Raw genomic sequence first — 17,147 nt, 5'->3', positions numbered from 1 at the left:
ATACCTACCCAGGTACCCCATACGTAATTAGTCCTAGGTAAGCGCTTATAATGTCCTGTGCGTGTATTGAAAAGTACCGAGTCAACAGACTACAATACTAACTACCTAGCTACTACAGTATATCAACATGAGAGCAGAGAATCCGAGTGGTATCATATTGTTATTACAGGAACTTACCTTAGAACTACCAAGTGCCTTACCTAGGTAGGTACCTAGTAGGTAACTACCTAGTAGTAAGCAAGTGTACACTGTATCGGTAATACCGGTGAGTGATCCAGAATATAGACTCGGTCTCCTGTAAGAAATGCCATATCACCTGCACTATAGACCAGATACTGGCGAGTCACCTGCAGTATGCATGGGCCATTTTGCAACATCACACGGTACGGCGTACGATTAGAATATGGTATGATATCATGAGTATCTAGTCAAGGGTACGGAGTACGGAGTACTCCATACTAGATATTAGATAGGACAAGATATACTAGTTAGTTATTAATATATCGATATGAAGTGGTATACAAGAAATTGATATTTCTGTATAACAGAAAGTACTGTTTTTATATCATCTCTAATACTGTGGCGGGCTGATCGACAATGCAAAGCTGGCAGCCTGATCTATCTATCTGCGGTGATCGGGCAGATCACCTGCAGTAAAGGTACAGTAGTAACAGTAACTACTCTGCAGACTTCATACCCAATATTGCTTACTCCAGACAGAATAATCCATGAGATCTTACCACCGTCATCAGGTGTAGGCAGCAAACAACAAAGTAAAACTGGATCCTCCACAACCGAACAAGGATTCTAAGCACAAAACCATGGAAAAGAATTTACTCGCCTCGTGTTCTTCCCTGCAGGAATAAATTACCCCGCGCTGAATGGGCAAGCTGTGAAGGGAGGGGGCGCGTTCGTTTTGTTCTCGCTGAATATCGCGCCAATGATGCTCGTTCTTCCCTCCCCCCCCCCCCCGCAACCACGGCGTCGATCAAGGCAAACTTAGCAACAAGAAAAAACACCACTGGAGAATGTAGAATACCAATCTGACAAGAGCAATCGTACTCGTATTGTTGATTCTCGCCCTGATAGAGTTCCACAACGTTTCTCCCGCTCGTCTCGCTCCATTGGTGCAGAAAACTCCCGACGGTGATCGGCGGACCGTCATTTATAATACCTAGTTATCTCTAGGTACGGCATGAGTACGGAGGAGTATACTCCTCCGTACTGGCGGGAAACTGGGAAGTGTGTATAGTGTCATCATAATAGGAGAAACTATCCAACTATCCAACTATCCATACACACCAACGGCCTTTGCTCGCACCACCTCTGACATTCGTCGGAGCGCACTCCCGAAATCGACCAGCGCGTAGTCTCGCGGCATATGCTCTCCACTGACGATGCACAGCACCCGCATCCCCCGCTCGTACTTGAGCCCGCTCAACAGTTTGGGCGTGATCAGGAAGTACTGGCCGCCGCCACCCCCGCCGATCTGCTCGCCTCCGTCGCCTCCTCCATCGCCTCCGTTGCTGCCCGTCGCGCAGGCAATGTCCACCAGCCGGCCGTGGACCATGCGCTCGTTGCGCGGATCCATCCCTTGGTTGATCTCATCGACCACTCGGAACGGCGACGCAGAGAGCGACTGCAGGGCCATCAGGTAGAAGATCGTACTCACAGCTCGCTCGCCACCTGACTGCCGGTGTGCATCCAGCAGCGACAGGCTTTCGTGCTCCCGGAACTTGACGTGGATCTGGATCGACCACTGGCCAAAGTCGCTGGGCCCCGCTTGCCCGTCCGGCCCTGTCTCGTCCTCTACCTTGTCCAGCGAGACCTGCCCGGCGCACCCGATGCGTGCAAACGAGTCGGAGAACGCATCGCTGATCTTCTGGATCAGTGCGTCCAGCTTCGGCTCCCACCGCCCGCGCACCTCCTCGATTGCCCGCTCGTAGTCGGACAGCTGGGCCTCGTAGCCCTCCAGCTTGGCCTTCAGCCGTTCGATCTGCCGCTCCCGATCCTCGAATTCCTTGAGGATGTTGCTGCTGCCGCCATGTGTCAGTTCTAGGCGCGCCCTCTCCGAATCGATGTCGGCATCCAGCTGCTCCATACTGCCGACTTCGGCCAGCCCTTGCACCAGCTCTTTCAAATCCGGCTCGCGATTAGCTGTCTCGATGACCTTTTTGGCCTCTCGCTCGATCGCTTTGGCGCGCTCTGCTACCTCCCGAATTTGAACCACAGCTTCGGTAAGCTCTCTCTGCTTGGCGTCAAGTGCCTCTTTATACTGCATATTCCTTTCCCGCAAGACTTCGTAATCTGAAAGCGCCTCGATGTGTTGAATCTCGATCGCCATCAGCTGCTCATGCGCTTGTCTCAGGCCCTCGACCAGTTTCTGTACATGTCAGTGCCCTGACCCTGTAGACTCGCAGAAATTGAAATACATACGGCATATTTGATGGTTGCCTCGGCCTTACGGATCGAGGCCTCATCCTGCTGGTTGCGGATATTTACGACCCTCTCCTTGATTCCTGCAAAGATAACATCGAGGTCTCGTTGTTTGGCTTCCTGTTGACCTGGTTTTTTTTTACTGTTCAGTTTTGAATACCCTGAAACCAAGATCTAGGATAAACTTACGAATCATCTCAGGGATTGCCTGAAATTGCACCCGAGCAGTTTGCTTCGCGTTTTTCTCCGACTCCAGAGTATTCTGAATATCACTGATTAGTCAAAGCTCCCCCATGAGTACTGTTGCTGGACACATACCAATTCTTGTTCGAGCATCTCACGGCGTTGGGTCAAGGGCCCCAATCGGCTTCTCTCCGACTCGATTCTCTCTTGGAGCTCTTTCGCCTCTTCAGTGAATATATGGATCTGCTGCTCCAATTCTCGTTTCGCTGAAACGTCAACTGGTTGGGTAGTCCACATTCGCGCCTGTCTGACTTGCCTGACCCGGGTAGATTTCGCATTCGGGCCATATTCTGATCGCCGAATGATTTGATAGCTTTGTTTCCCGGAAACCCATGAGCCCAGGTTAGACCGTTCCACTGCATTGAACTCTTCCTCGGAGATATCCCGAAGGCCGATTGGTGTCTGATGCAACCTGTTTTCACCACAGAGCATAGACACGACGGGTTCGGGACCGGAGATGTAATCTCTCGCCCAGCCATCGAATCCAAGCTGCATGATTTCTTCGTCCGAGAGAGGAGACCTCATGCTGGCAAGAGGAACAGAACAAGTCCGGATGGCAACATCGGACACCTTCAGAATCTCAGTGTATGCTTTTTGCAAAGTCCTGAAATCATTCCTAGTCTGTGTCGTGAATGTCATGTAGTCGGTCCGTTGTAGTAGGGCCTCGATCGCATTGGTATATTTTGGATCCTTGATCGAGCATGTCACAACGGGTGGGCCGAAAACCTCCTTTTCAAACCGATTTTGATTCTTCTGGAGCCACTTGTAGACCTTGTGTGAGTCCTGTGAAAGCCGTGCCAATCTCGCCTCTACTTGTCCACTCTGCGAATCAAGATTGCGCAATTGCTGTTCTGCACTGCTGAGACCCCGTTTCTTTTCCTCGAGCTGAGAGAAGAGTGGCCGTCGTTCCTCTTTGATTTCTCTTTCTTTCAACTCGATTTCTCTGATTTCTTTCCGTCTTTCTCTCTGGGGGTTTGGTTAGCAAGATGGGTTTCGCTCCCGATGGACCAAATATTCTTTCAGACTTACAATTTGCTCATTGTAGTAAACGGGATCAAAGTCAACGGGTTCCTCGTTCAGTTGTCGTCTGAGCCGGCTAATCGTCTGCTTCACTTTCATGCGATCGTGTCGAGAGCTCATGGCACCCTTCTTCTCCGCGTCGATCTGGCTAGTTAAGTCTTTTATCGCATCTTCGTGCCGTTCGATTTCCTTTCCTGCGTCAATAGCAGTAGTATCGGCCCTTTCGACTTGTTGCCGCTGATATTTCTTGACCTCGTCCAGCCGAGCAGCGTACTCTTGCTTCAAGTTGACACCTCGCAGCATGGGTTCGAGTTCGTCTTTCATCGCCTGATGCTCTCGACTAAGATCATCTTTGCGCCGTTTGAGAGCAACATGCTCGGCATGGATTAGTTTGTACTGAATGATGGGTCGAGCAGTCTCCAGCATCGCAATCTTGCGCTGAATCTTTTTTCGTTGGCGCATGCGTTCCACATCGGCCCTTTGCATTTCCTGCCGGTTTTCAAGGTTGGCGAGTACATCTCGATTATTTTGATTCTCGGTCTGCATTGCTTTCTGCTTCGCACGTAGTGCTTTCAGGTTTTCATGCCACTCAACCATTTCGGCACCACCTGCAGCTCTCTGGGTGGAGCGGAGCAGCTCAACCGGAGTAAGAGCGGCAAACTCGCTGACCTTATCCTGAGGCAGAAACTGGCAGAGATTGTCGACCTGAATGGAAAACGACTCGGCGAGCTTGAGCACTTGCTTATTTGAAGCTGCCTGGCCGTTCAATGTAAATGTGCTCTTGTTACCTTCACGCTTGATCGTCCGAGTGATCACAGGGTTGCGGCGATGTCCCGGCCCACCTGCGAGTTCGATCTCGATGACCGCTTCTCTGCATCCGTGCTTCACAAACTCGCCAGTGTCCTTTGCGCGTCCTAGATGCTACTCAGCCAGATGATCATTAGCAACTGTGGGGCTTTCCTTTTATGGTTCTAGATGTAAGAAGACTTCTCTGTCCGTACCTGAGGGCCCCATCCCAAGCCTAGACATATCGCACACACAAGGGTACTCTTTCCTGTTCCATTCGGCCCGATTACCATGTTTAATTTCGGTCCGGGAAAGAACTCTGCAGAGGTGTAGGTTACAAAGTCTGTGAGTTTGACGCGCATAATTGCGCCCGGTTTGTAGCCGTCCTTGGTATATCCATCCGGACGACTGCTAGAAGGCTTTCGAGACGATTCACTTCGCTGTGCTGTGTCTTTATCGCGTGCTTGCGTAGAGGGCTCCGCCCCGCCACCATCCTCCGTATTGCTTCCAGTCTCAGATCCTTGATCATCTTCCTCTTCCTCCTCTTCTTCTTCCTCCTCCTCCTCCTCTACCTCCTCAGATTCACTCGCAGCCTCTAGGCGACGTCGTTTGCTTTCATGTGAAGCTTGTGAGCCCGGCGTCTCTTGATGCGAGGGATTTGATCGCGTCTCTTCATCTTCTTCTGAGTCGTCGCGAGCGCGTCGCTGCGGCACCGTTCGCGCAGAAGGCATTTTCGAGTGAGATTTTGCGAGACCTGACGGACGGCTTTCTCAGCCGCGCGCGCAGCCGCCCTAAATAAGCGTCGCAGAGTTCTTTCTTTGACAAGAGCCTGAAAGACCCAGAACAAAGAAAGACGTGGATGACGCGACGCGGAGAGATCAATACCGCTGTTTGGGGTAGGCGGTAACAAGAGGCAGTATTTGTATATTTGGGGCTTTCGGCCAGCTTCTCCGGAGCAAGCACTGAATGAATCCTGATATTACGCCCAGTCTCAGATATCGATATCTCATCTTTCTATCCATCTGTGACACGGTTTCCAATATTGACGCAGAATGCCCTCTCCACAGACAGTCAGACGGCTCATTTTGACCGGAGCTGTAACCTCAATCACTATCGCAGGAACTCTTTACGGCGCAGGATTGAAGACAAACACCGAAGTTGCACAGGTACGCTTTACCTGCTGGACGATGAGATAAATCCAATATTTGCCGAATTGGGCTAGGCCAGTTGATTGCGTGGAAGACTCTTCATTGACATATTTTTAAAACCCAGACAACCCAGAAACGCCGTGAAGCAACGATAGAGTCGAAACTGGAGGTTCTCCGAGAGACGCGGACTACTCTGGTCTCTAAGAAGGACATGGTTGAGAAACAATTACGAGACCTCGAGGCTAGGATCGAAGACAGGAAACGCAAGGGAGTCGATGCTGCGAGCAAGGAACGGCCGCATGAAGGCTGAGAATTGATCCCGGACTATATGATGAGAATAAGCCATATTGTCGACCATCCGATCATTTCTACCAATGTTGTACTCCTTCGCAGATTGCCGGGTCATAATTGACACTCCAACTCTATTCCATCTCGGCATCACGGTTTTCAAAGGGTGTTTCATTGGAGAACTTGCCCCTGAAACCACTATCATCTGCAGTGCCGAGTTGAAAAGCCGAGCTGGTACCGTGACAATTGAGAAGGGTTTTCAGATACAGCGAGCTGACAGCTATATATTGTCAATGTGTAGCTGTTTGACCTGGCCAGGTGAATTCGGGGCTCGGTCGCTTTAAAATAGGTGGAACTATCATGAGCGGCACCTGCTGTGACCGAGGGGCTATATACAAATCGAGGACTTCAGCTACTCCTTCGCGACTGGATCAAAAGACATATGGGTCTAAATGATTCTCAGGTTCCTTCCTGGTACGGGCTGGAGAATTGGAGGTCTCAAATCGATAATTGAAGGCTTCATTGAATCATTTAATTGTCGGTCTACGGAGATAACTGTATGTATTGGACACTTTTCTTTTAGCAAAGCAAAAGAAGGGTATATTATGATTTGTTCTCGTTGCTCATCAAGCTAGTCAAAAGAGTAAAAAGGATTATATATAGCATGTATTGCCAGCCAACTTGGTACCTCTCTTGCACAACCAACGAGTACAAAAAAGGAGATCTCATCGGGAGATTACTTGCGAGCTGCAATTGTATATCGCGTTCATATTTCAATCATCCAAGACACCTTGGGCAAGAGCCGCGATGCTCGCTTCGTACCTGGCTGGGTTGTGATCGCTCAACATCCCCGAGCCAAATCTGAGCTCCCCAAACCAAGTTTCAACATCCCTTATGAACTTGAGTTGTGCTCGTGTCGCAGGTCGTCCTAGTCGAGGGTAGTTGTCACTGCTCGCGTTGGATGTGAAGGCATCACGTTGTAAGACACGCATTGTGTCAACCACGAATACTTCACCGGGAGGTACAAGCTTCGGTGCACGCATGTCATCTCGAAGGAGTGTAAGAGCTTTCCAAGCCCAAGTGTCTTCTCCAATACCGTCACCCGCATGCACTAGGACAGGCGTCTGATTGACGTAAAACTTGTTGACGATACTCTGTCGTAATGCCTCCCAAGCTCGATGGCGCACATGAGACCGGGCACCTGAAATATCGCTCTTGAAGGCCAAGGAGGCAGTATGCATGTCGTGCAAGATACCTAGAGAAAGACTTGGGACAACATCCTGTCCGTTGACAATGGTGGTTACTAAACCACGTGTCACACGCCGGAGAAAAGGAGACATGGCGGCAGGAGGTCCGTATGCATAGACGTGGATAGGACGGCCAGAAGGGAGGAAGTAATGAACATTTTGTGTATGCAGGCCATCACTTCTTGTTGACGATTGCGGAGAATGCGATTGCGATCTGAAAGATGCAGTGACGAATGACGGGCCCGTTGCTTCCGTACTAGGCTCTGATATCATAGTTGCGAGGAGTGCAGCGACACCACCACCAAGCGAATGACCACATAATATGACTCCATAATCTGTAAATTCCTCCAACGCAGCCCTGAGGGTCACCATGACCCTCCCTCCGCCGCCCTCCAAGAGGCGTCGGGCGGAAGCATGCATCCCCTTGTGCACCTTCCAATTCTTCCCCTGCCATTCAAGGTCATCATAGTCGCAAGTCATATCTGTCAGAACGTCCTCAAAGCCCCAGGTACCTCGTAAGGTCAGAACAATGGCTTTGGATTGATGATCTATGCAGAGATAGTGGACCAATGGGAATCCCGAGTCAGTCTCTCCTGCAGCGTTACTACCCCCAGCAGGATCAACATAAGAAGAGAGGAGGATAGTCGATGGTGGAAGTCCTGCGTGATCTGAAAATTCACTGTGCCCATATGTATCTGGATCCTCAAATCGCAGCGTTTTCTCGGTTTGACGGATGCCCATGACCTTCAAGGCATTGGAGCCATATGAAGCTGATGAGAACCTGCAGAACCGACGGATGTTCTGTACGAAATGCTGTTCAGGAAAGATCCCAGGTATGAGACCATTGCGATTCAGTGCCTGGATAGTTGCAATATCCTCGTATGCACTTTTACGTGGGCGTTGCGCGAGTATGAGGGATGTTTCGGACCCCCCTGTGGCAACAGAATAGATGCTTGGTGAGAATAAGGTGGAATGGTGGTTCAGTAACGAGGAGTTAGAGCGTCTGCAACCATCGAGAGATATGTTTCCATCAGCTTCAGACGTTGTGACCGACATGGAACTGCTGCTGCGGTGGGTTCTGGTAGCCGACGGAGATCCCGGACGCATATCCGCTGACCGAAAAGAATAGGAATCTGTTTGTGAAATATAAGATTCACTGTTTCTTTCGTGGATTGAGAATCTTCCTGAACTAGATTTTGGACGCGAGCTACTACTTTTTGAGGGAGTCAAATGGATCGCTGGTGCCGAAGATGCATGTAAAGGCGAGCGCTTTGCAGCTGGAGACGAAGCACCTTCATTCAGGCACTGTGCCGATTCACTTCGCTTTGCCTTTGAATTAGGTTTGGTAGTCGGTCTCCGCGACACAGCTTGCCCTTCGGATGCAGGTGCCCTGGGTGACTTGCCAGAGCTGATGGGACTCCCAGTCGACGAAGAAATCACGGGCTTAACCGATGGCCTCTTGGGAGAGGGCTTCTTCCCCGTCTCGCTTCTGTCCGTATTGCCAGGTTTCACCTTATGAGCAACCTTCACAGGAAGTCCTTTTCCGAATGGACTCTTAGTTGCTTCCGGACCGCCTTGGTCCACTTTGGAAAGCCTTCCCCTAATGCCAACAGAGGTTGCGGCATTCCCTGGCTGGTCCTCGAAATCCAAACCACCAGTGGCAAAGCCGGCACTCTCCACTTCAGGCCTTACTTCTGCGCTTTGTAGCTTGTTAAATGCAGTTCTGAACACGATGCTGTGTTTTGGGAGGAAAGGTCGAGGCTCCAGGATGGCATTATTTGCATTATCTTGATCATGATGGAACCGTTCCTCGATCATCATGGTGCCAGGCGGTGCGACGATCTCAGCCGTGTCATCATCAAAAATATCAACCGTGATAGTGCGAGCAGTAACAAGCTCAGTGGTGATCGAGGCATGGCAGCCTGCTGGGAGCTGTTTTAGGATATAAGAACGAATTTCTTCCTCTGAAATTTGATGTTGACGTTCCGGCGGCAGTGTCAGATGAGGAGCGAGCGAAGGGTCAGTTGCAACTGTTGCTCCACGTTCCACTGCATCGAATGCTTCTTCATCGTCTCCCGGCGAAATGAATGAGGTCGCACGTTTGAGTTCGTTCCTTCCGATCTCGTCAGAGCCTTTGGAATGATCTGTGTGATAAGCACCAACAACATCGGCTCTTACGCCGTTATCAAGAATGACTACATCCCAGACTGTCTCATGCCCGCCGTTCTTCTGCATGAGTTGCTCTGTGTTTTTCCTGCCCCAGCGTTGCAGCATGGCGAATCCGACTGTGCCAACAAGGAGGTCCCCAACGCCAACATTTTCTGCATTATCACCAATATTAGAAGCTCGGAATTCTCTTCGAATGAGGGTTATAATGGCTGCAATGGCCCTAGAAGACTCGGTTGAGCCTAGGATAGCATCTAGAGTTGATAGAAGAACCTGGGACAGGTGAGAAGCGGATGACAGCGTGGTTGACGAAAAATTAAAGGTCGCAGCAGCAACGAATGATGCAGAGTTGACGGTTGTATGCAACACTGCCAACTAGAAAAGAGGTCAGAGTTTATTGACCGTGGCAAGACGAACGCAACACAGTGAAAACATACACTTCGTTCGAGGAGTGTCTCTGCTTCAAGCCGCCCATCTTCACCAGTATTCCGTAGGGCAACATCACGTCCCGCTCGCGTTAGAATTCCCTCGATGACCGCTCTGCTGAGCTCTAAGCCAGTGAGCGTGGTGACTTTTGCGCTGTTGATGGCCACACCGCCGAAAAAAGACCAGACACGAAGCGACAAGGAAGTCGACTGCGTCACAAACGAGACGAGAGAAGCCACCGGTCGGGGAAGCAACGTCGTGCCGGGGCTTGCAGGCCCATCGCCACTCGTTCGATCAACCTGGATCATCGCACTTTCCTTGCAGCCAGGCTTAAGGCCGCCTGCGGCACCGGCATCGATCTGGCTGCTGATCCCATATCTAGGCATGCCGAGACATTAGGCGATCGAGAACACAGGTGAAAGTGCCAGAAACAAGACTGTACGCAGTCAATGTAGGATTTCGATCTTTCCAGAGAGCGTAGAATCACGGAGCAGATACGAGACGAAAATGGTCATCTGCGGCACGTCCCCGACCGAGCAGAATCAAGGTCAGTGCAATAGGTCAAGTGAATGCAAATCATCGGCTCTTCTGCTTCATATCAAAAGTGTCAATTCTTGACGGCGGAGGGTTTAGGCAGCTCCGACATGTGATACCCCGGTCGATAACTAATAGATAGTTACTAGGTATCCATGGCTTCCCAACAAAATCAGTGCACTCACTAGTAGCGGCTATAAGTAAAACCTGCTAGACCAATCCTATCATTTGTAATTATCGAACTCGATATTATTTGTGTCTATAGTTCTCTTCGAAAGAAATATCTAATGATCAAATAGTGATTATTATAGATTTACTACTAGTATCGGTTAATGGATATAGAAATTCAGGGGCGCTTCTCGACACCGCTGCATTCCCCTTGCTTTTCCAAAAAAGGTTTAGTATTGTCACATGATTACAAGTCATCAAGTCTCAAGAATTCAAGACTCAAAAGCCAGTCGTTCAGGTAGCATCAACATCGTCTTTACCTCAATACCATCCCTAGAGATCGAGTCATGCGACTATATACTTTAGTTCTTGCTGCCCAAGCTCTTTGGCCGTGAGAAGGAGTCTAATTCCCAAGCCAAGCTCACCCAAACTGGCTCGAAAGAGGACACTATGGGTAACCAAATAAAACAGCCTTTCAGACCGTGTGAGCCCGTCGCTCTTGACATCCGTCTCGAGCGTGCCGGCAAGCAATTTCTGAATCCGTATAGATATCTGGTTACATCATTGCTTTGAGATCCCCGGGATACTGGACCCTGCGAATCTTGCTTCGGTCACACTCGGCCACGGTAGGAGTTCCCGAGAGGCCCATACTCAACCATAGATCTGCCAGTAAGCCTTTCATGACTGCCTTGGCTCCCAGCTTGCCGTTGATCGCCAGGCCATAGATGACAGGCCGGCCTACCAACACGGCCTTTGCTCCGAGGCAGAGAGCTTTGATCACGTCGACACCGGTACGTATGCCCGAGTCGAAAAGAACGGTCATTCTATCTCCAACAGCGTCTACAATCTCCGGCAGCACCTCGAGAGACCCAATAGCCCCGTCCAACTGTCGACCTGGAGAGCGACAGGGCTAAGTAACGTTTTCTTTCTTTTGCGGGTAGGAAGAACTTTTAGGTGGGATGGAGGGGAAGACTCTACTTACCACCATGGTTGGAGACTATAATGCCATCGCACCCAGCTTTGAGAGCCAATTTTGCATCATCAACGTGCTGGATGCCTTTGAGAACAATGGGGCCATCCCAATTTTTGCGTAACAGGTCCAGTTGCTCCCAGGTGTGTGGCTGCCCGGAAAATACTTGTTGAATCCATGCCCGCGATGCAGCAGTGATGTTGTCTTCAATTTTCGAATCCGAGTCCGACTCGTACATCGAACGGAATACAGGGTCTGTGAAACCAATGTCGTTGCCGATACCGCGAATGAATGGGACATAAGCGTTGTCCAGATCAGCAGGGCGCCTTCACCGAGTATCAGCACAGGGTAAAAAAGATACGTGAGTATTAGTTAGTCCCCGGGTTTGTGTTACCAGGCAAGGCTCCAGGTGTCGAGAGTGACCACCAAGACCGAAAATCCGTTCTCCTTGGCTCGTTTAAGAAGAGAGATGGTTATAGCATCGTCTTCCGGCCAGTAGAGCTGATACCATCTCTTTCCATTACCAGATGCAGTCGCAACATCTTCGATCGAGCTGCTACTCGCAGTACTCAAAGTGTAGGGTATACCGACTTCTGCACAGACTTCGGCAAGCCCTGTCTCTTTATCCACGTGGAATAGGCTTTGTACGCCGACTGGAGCCATGATAACCGGTGTGTCGTAGTGTTGACCGAACAAATTGACGGAAAGGTCCTGGTTGTTCATCTAAATTTTACTTGTCAGTTGGATACCACAATGACTTGGGGGTCTCTCTGGTGATAATTACATACAGGCTGCATCATCCTTGGGATTCTAAGCAGTATACGGGTTAATACTACTTACTACCTTCGTCTCTTCTTAGTGGAGGAGCTTACAATTTCCACTGGCGAAAGGCTAGTCGATTGCTGTCCATCGTGGCCTTTTCTCCCGCTCCTCCTGCAACATAATTGAAGGCGTGAACCCCCAATGTTTTGCGTGCCTGTTCTTCCAGCAGACGAGGGTCCGTTGTCACATTCGGCAGATCACCCTTCAAATACCCTTTGCCATATATCTCTGTCTGGTAGGCACCGTAATCTTCAGACATGTTGGTAGAGTATTGAACGTTAGAATGTGTGGTAAAGAATATACAGCACTGTGACTCAGTAGAATTGTATATAGTGAGTTGCAAAACAAAATGGTGGTGAGTGTTTGTTCTGAGCTCAACGTCAGGTGCGGTACACGTGGGATGTGCCTCGGACCTGACCGGCTCAGAAACCTGAAATCGACAAATTACACAACACCTACGGCATACCCTGGTTCTTTCGTTTGTCCATAAGCTGTGAGTATAGCCCTGGCTGAAGAAGAATACCGCTAAAAATACGGAGTACTTGGATAATTGGTTCTTTCCAGCCGACGTCATTTCCTCTCCTACTCTACATACTAGTATTTAGCTGCCAACACAGCCGCAACAACAGTGCAGAATCGCCCCTTAGAACCGAGGTAAAGGATCGCACAGCCTGTTTACGCTGTAGTTCAGGTAATTTCGAAGATCGAGGAAGATATGGCGAACAGCTGACAAAGTGTAATACTCCGTAGGGACATTGGCTTCTCTGTCGATCCCTGCTCCGGCCTTCACTTGGGCCATGAGAAAGTACGGTTGAATGATCAAGAATATGACATACACAGGCCTCAAATACGGAATCCAGCTAGAGATTGGCAAGCAATATAAGCAGCTGTGCTGAGTATGACGATGAAGAGAGGCATAGACTACCAAGTGGCCGTCTCAATTCGGTGAGATCCTTCGACAATACTAATTAGCCCATCTGCCGAACCTAGATATTCATTATAATTACCGTTCGGCCCCATGACTTTGAGTGCTCAAACAGAATCAAAGCCCCTCAAGATGCGGAGCAAACATATCATCCCTGTTACCTGGGGGAGGCCATGGCCAAAGGTGATTGCCCCTCCGCGGTGCTAGTCAGTGAGCCAGCCGCCTGCCCCATATGTAGCGAAGCGGAAAAAAAAAGGGCACCTGCAGGCAATACCACGTCGAACTGTGCCCAAAGCGCCTGAGCACTCCGAAGAGCCTTTTGGAAATATAGTGTGTGAGCAGGCTGTTTCCCCGCCTGTCGGTCGCCGCCTGGATCACGCTCGGTCTTTCTCTCCATCTACTTTCAGTCTGAGATCTTTCATGGGATATTTTGTACTCGAAAGAGCCGCCTGGCGATTCCTCATGGACTCTTCTACGCTTCTCGTGCTGCTGTCGTCGGCCAGCGATCCGCAGTAGGACATAGCCTCAGGCCTCTTCGCCTAGGGAGGATGAAAGCGACTCTCAATCCGAATTGTTAGACCACACTCTTTCTCCCCCTTCTCTACTATCCGCTCGGACCAGGGGTTCCGCTTCGCTGGCAAGAGGCCCGTGTGGTATCACCATGAGTCCTACCAACGAAGTTAGAGAGAAAGAGAGAGAGAGAAAACAAGGCCGGGAAACTGAAGGGCTTACTACAGGATATCCATGGTGATATTCTCAAAAATATGTACTGCCCGGGACAATATGATCTACGCTTCATCACACCACTTCGTCTTGGAGAGATATGGACTTCCGACCGTGTAAACTGCCTGCTCCAAATCGTGTATCCGACTTCAGGTCTGAATAGGTTCACCTGGTGAGTACCAATTTATATAGTTCCTCACTATCAATTGCCGGTTGAACCTCTTCATTGACTGGCGGTATTTAGATGTCCCGTCATGCTGAGAGATATCCGACCAAGTCTGCCGGAAACCGTATGTCCCAGTTGTCGGTGATTTGGCCACTCGACAATGTTGAGTCCTCTTATTTGATGATGAATGTCATTGTTCTTATTGTTGCAAAGGCCACCTTGCTCTGCTCAGGCGTATTGATGAGCTAAACACCCATTTCAACGGGTCGCTTTCGTTCGTGAACAATTGGACCTACTTCTCCGACAATCCGTCGGCAGAGTTCGACCAGTTGACCCGCACTGGTCCTTACGCAGGCACATTGCAAGCATTCACGACGGGGGTCCGGTTTCGAAGCCGCTACAGCCATCTCCTTGCCTCCCGGACTTCGACCAGTCGACTCTGGGCCAGCGACTCCGAACGGGTCATCGAGACAGCCCGACACTTTGCTGCTGGACTGTTCGGACTCGACTGGGAAACTTCGTCGCTTGCTGAGCTAGAGGTCATCCCCGAGACTGTGGACCGGCGTGCAGATACACTTACACCGGGGGATTCCTGTCTGCGGTACATTGAAGATACGGAGTATGGGCATGATTATGGCCTGAGGATGCTGGGACGATTTCAGCAGTCTTATATCCCTCTGATTACCGATCGTCTGCTCTCTCAACACCAAAATGGCGCACTCGGTTCCTTGACGAACATGGAAGTCTTCGGGATGCAGGAGATGTGCGGGTTTGAAACTTTAGTCCGAGGTTCCAGCCCGTGGTGTGCTGTCTTCACTGAGGACGACTGGGACAATTTCGAGTACGCCCGAGATCTGGTCCATTACTATCGTGCAGGCCCGGGAAACCCATATGCGGGCGCAATGGGTTGGCTGTGGCTGAATGCCACAGCTTCTCTTTTACGCTCTGGGCCGGAGGCTGGACCTTTTTTCTTCAGTTTGTAAGTCTTCATTTAGTCATTTGATAATCGGTTCACCTGCGTCTACTGATGGCATCTACTACCAGCGTCCATGATGGCGACATCGCGCCTTTCCTTACTGCTTTAGAAATCCTCAAGGATCCAATTTACGATCCATCACTGCCGACGGCATCGGCCGTTGCAGACCGTGTGTGGCGTACGTCAACCGTGATGACGATGGGCGGCAGAATCACGCTGGAACGCTTGACATGTCCTGGATCCTCGCAAGATCCCTTCATTCGCATCAACATAAACGATGCCGTGATGCCTTTGCCCTACTGTAAATCAGGACCTGGGGCCTCCTGCCCATTGAATCAGTTCGTGGACTTTGTCCAGCGGCGAAGAGGAGAAGTTGGTGATTTCGCCCAGGTATGTGGCCTGGATGGAGACCCGGGCTGGATCACATTCCTCCACCAAGGGCCAACTACCTAAAAACAACCCATAAATAAAACTGTTCAATGATCGAGATGAAAGGATAAGATCCTTGTCTCAGTTGCCACTTGCAAGTTGCCAATTTACCAGTATAATATTATCACGTGACCGTATCCCAGCGAACGGTTGTTTACTTTTACTGTCTGAAGGCGGTGGGAAAGATTCAGTCGGATTTCAATCCTCACCTTCTCGTGTCTTTCACTGTGAGACTCGAGATAGACCAGCGCTTTCTATTCTTTTTTTTGCTTCGATATAATAAGTTCTTCTTCTTTTGTTTTACTAGTTCTTAGTTTCTCTTTGTTTTTCTACCCATCGTGATGGAGTATCACTTTGTTCCACTGGAGGAGCGTGCGAAGGATGAGAAAGGAAACCTCCTGCCTTGGGGCTATGTCTACAAAGAGTATGTCTCTCCTTCTATCTTTCTACAGTCGCTTTGAACACGGCTAACATGGGATTCTCTGAATCGAATAGTGAATCTCGGAATCCCAGACGACCACCCGAGGAGAGCGGCCCGTTTGGAAGGAGGAGGAACGCCCGGTATGAGAACGCCACCAGGTCGCGAACACGCACGGGGACACCAGCAAAGAAGGAGAACCCGAATGTGGCGGAGTTCGGCCGGTTGTTTGCGCTGCAGCAGGAGGAGGAGAAGTCTCGCAACACGTTGCCCAAGTCTGCGTCGTCGTCAAGTTTAGAGAACCCTCGCAAGGCGACGGAGAAGGTCGCCACCGAATGTATTCTTTACGGATACAAGAACAAGGACGTGGAGTGGAAGGCGATCGATGCATTCGAACGCATCTCGCAAGGGCTCATTTGCGAGGACTACCCGCGCAGCGACCCCAGCCTAGCAAACAGCTATGCCCAGCTTCTGAGCGGCAACGATATCGTGATCCGTGCGAACCTATCGGCTGATGCGAATCGCAAGTCGAAGCGCTATGCGGGAGGATACCACTGGATCAAGGTCACATTTGATTCGACCGCTGCGGCTGATCGCGCGTGCTTCTACTCGCCCCAGGAGATTGATGGGTTCTCGGTGTTTTGTGAGCTGTATCACGGCCAAGGGCCAAGCGAAGACGCCCCCATCCCTGTTGAATCCGCCACCGCCAACCGGCTACGAATGAAGAACCAACGCACTCTGACCACCTCTCACTCGACGAATTTCCTACAGTCCAAAGACACCGAGCGGTCGACGACGCTGCCCCGGTCGTTCCGCGTGAACAATCTCGCCAGCGTCGCCGACGCAGATGAAGAGGCATCGCCGAGCTCGAGTGCGACCGCCAGTTCTGCAACTATGACTGCACCAGGATCCGGCGCCGGTATGGCCACGGGCGTGGACCAGGCCCTCACCGCTTCTGTGCAGCGACGCGCCCCCGAGCCGAAGCCCGAGTCTGAATTCATGACACATATTCCGACCGTGCGTCGGACCAAGCTGCGACCGATATCCGAAGCCCTGCCCCCGCAACCCACAGTCACCGAGCGTGTTCTGCGGTCGATTCCCATCCTCAGCTGGTTCACCGGGGACATCGTCGGGGACGGCCCGCAGCTTCGCGAAGACGGCAGCTTCGACTACGATAAATCAAATACTTACTGGCGTTTCTGGTACATGGTGGATTGTATTCTGGGCACGGACATATGCGGACTGAAAGAAGAGTC

The 17,147-nt window shown here is 50.6% G+C and overlaps 5 protein-coding genes across 5 annotated transcripts; 2 read left to right on the top strand and 3 right to left on the bottom strand.

Moving 5' to 3' along the window:
* Positions 1 to 972: 972 nt before the first annotated feature.
* Positions 973 to 5,312, bottom strand: ASPZODRAFT_124245 (hypothetical protein). Its single transcript, XM_022721390.1, has 6 exons — positions 4,701 to 5,312; positions 3,709 to 4,620; positions 2,755 to 3,645; positions 2,626 to 2,698; positions 2,437 to 2,564; positions 973 to 2,383 (listed from the first exon to the last, which is right to left on the bottom strand). Exons 1-6 carry the CDS (start codon positions 5,214 to 5,216, stop codon positions 1,289 to 1,291), a joined length of 3,615 nt encoding a protein of 1,204 aa, XP_022577582.1. The 5' UTR covers positions 5,217 to 5,312; the 3' UTR covers positions 973 to 1,288.
* A 225-nt stretch (positions 5,313 to 5,537) lies between these two features.
* On the top strand, positions 5,538 to 5,943 carry ASPZODRAFT_74964 (hypothetical protein; the record flags this gene model as incomplete). Its single annotated transcript, XM_022730007.1, has 2 exons — positions 5,538 to 5,651; positions 5,758 to 5,943. 2 exons carry the CDS (start codon positions 5,538 to 5,540, stop codon positions 5,941 to 5,943), a joined length of 300 nt encoding a protein of 99 aa, XP_022577581.1.
* A 682-nt stretch (positions 5,944 to 6,625) lies between these two features.
* On the bottom strand, positions 6,626 to 10,615 carry ASPZODRAFT_1210542 (hypothetical protein). The gene is made up of 3 exons (XM_022721277.1): positions 10,480 to 10,615; positions 9,772 to 10,425; positions 6,626 to 9,709 (listed from the first exon to the last, which is right to left on the bottom strand). Exons 2-3 carry the CDS (start codon positions 10,144 to 10,146, stop codon positions 6,695 to 6,697), a joined length of 3,390 nt encoding a protein of 1,129 aa, XP_022577580.1. The 5' UTR covers positions 10,147 to 10,425; positions 10,480 to 10,615; the 3' UTR covers positions 6,626 to 6,694.
* A 403-nt stretch (positions 10,616 to 11,018) lies between these two features.
* On the bottom strand, positions 11,019 to 12,513 carry ASPZODRAFT_154807 (hypothetical protein; the record flags this gene model as incomplete). The annotated part of the gene is made up of 5 exons (XM_022726134.1): positions 11,019 to 11,356; positions 11,445 to 11,758; positions 11,827 to 12,155; positions 12,221 to 12,242; positions 12,305 to 12,513. The coding sequence occupies 5 exons, from the start codon at positions 12,511 to 12,513 to the stop codon at positions 11,019 to 11,021; spliced, it is 1,212 nt and encodes a 403-aa protein (XP_022577579.1).
* Positions 12,514 to 14,146: 1,633 nt separating this feature from the next.
* On the top strand, positions 14,147 to 15,497 carry ASPZODRAFT_19768 (hypothetical protein; the record flags this gene model as incomplete). The annotated part of the gene is made up of 3 exons (XM_022727476.1): positions 14,147 to 14,192; positions 14,282 to 15,047; positions 15,113 to 15,497. 3 exons carry the CDS (start codon positions 14,147 to 14,149, stop codon positions 15,495 to 15,497), a joined length of 1,197 nt encoding a protein of 398 aa, XP_022577578.1.
* Positions 15,498 to 17,147: the final 1,650 nt, after the last annotated feature.

This window comes from Penicilliopsis zonata (genome assembly GCF_001890105.1).
Source record: "Penicilliopsis zonata CBS 506.65 unplaced genomic scaffold ASPZOscaffold_21, whole genome shotgun sequence".
Lineage (NCBI taxonomy): Eukaryota > Fungi > Ascomycota > Eurotiomycetes > Eurotiales > Aspergillaceae > Penicilliopsis > Penicilliopsis zonata.
Note: the sequence above shows the minus strand (reverse complement) of the source record. Positions and strands in the feature narration are given on the sequence as shown.

What these genes read in the sequence shown, in the direction of transcription:
- ASPZODRAFT_124245 (XM_022721390.1), bottom strand. Translation starts at nt 5,216, where the DNA reads ATGCCTTCTGCGCGAACGGTGCCGCAGCGACGCGCTCGCGACGACTCA. An exon ending in GGCAATCCCTGAGATGATTC is followed by an intron (nt 2,565 to 2,625) that starts GTAAGTTTATCC and finishes AAAAAAAACCAG; the next exon opens with GTCAACAGGAAGCCAAACAA. An exon ending in AGGCAACCATCAAATATGCC is followed by an intron (nt 2,384 to 2,436) that starts GTATGTATTTCA and finishes TGACATGTACAG; the next exon opens with AAACTGGTCGAGGGCCTGAG.
- ASPZODRAFT_1210542 (XM_022721277.1), bottom strand. Translation starts at nt 10,146, where the DNA reads ATGCCTAGATATGGGATCAGCAGCCAGATCGATGCCGGTGCCGCAGGC. An exon ending in AGACACTCCTCGAACGAAGT is followed by an intron (nt 9,710 to 9,771) that starts GTATGTTTTCAC and finishes CCTCTTTTCTAG; the next exon opens with TTGGCAGTGTTGCATACAAC.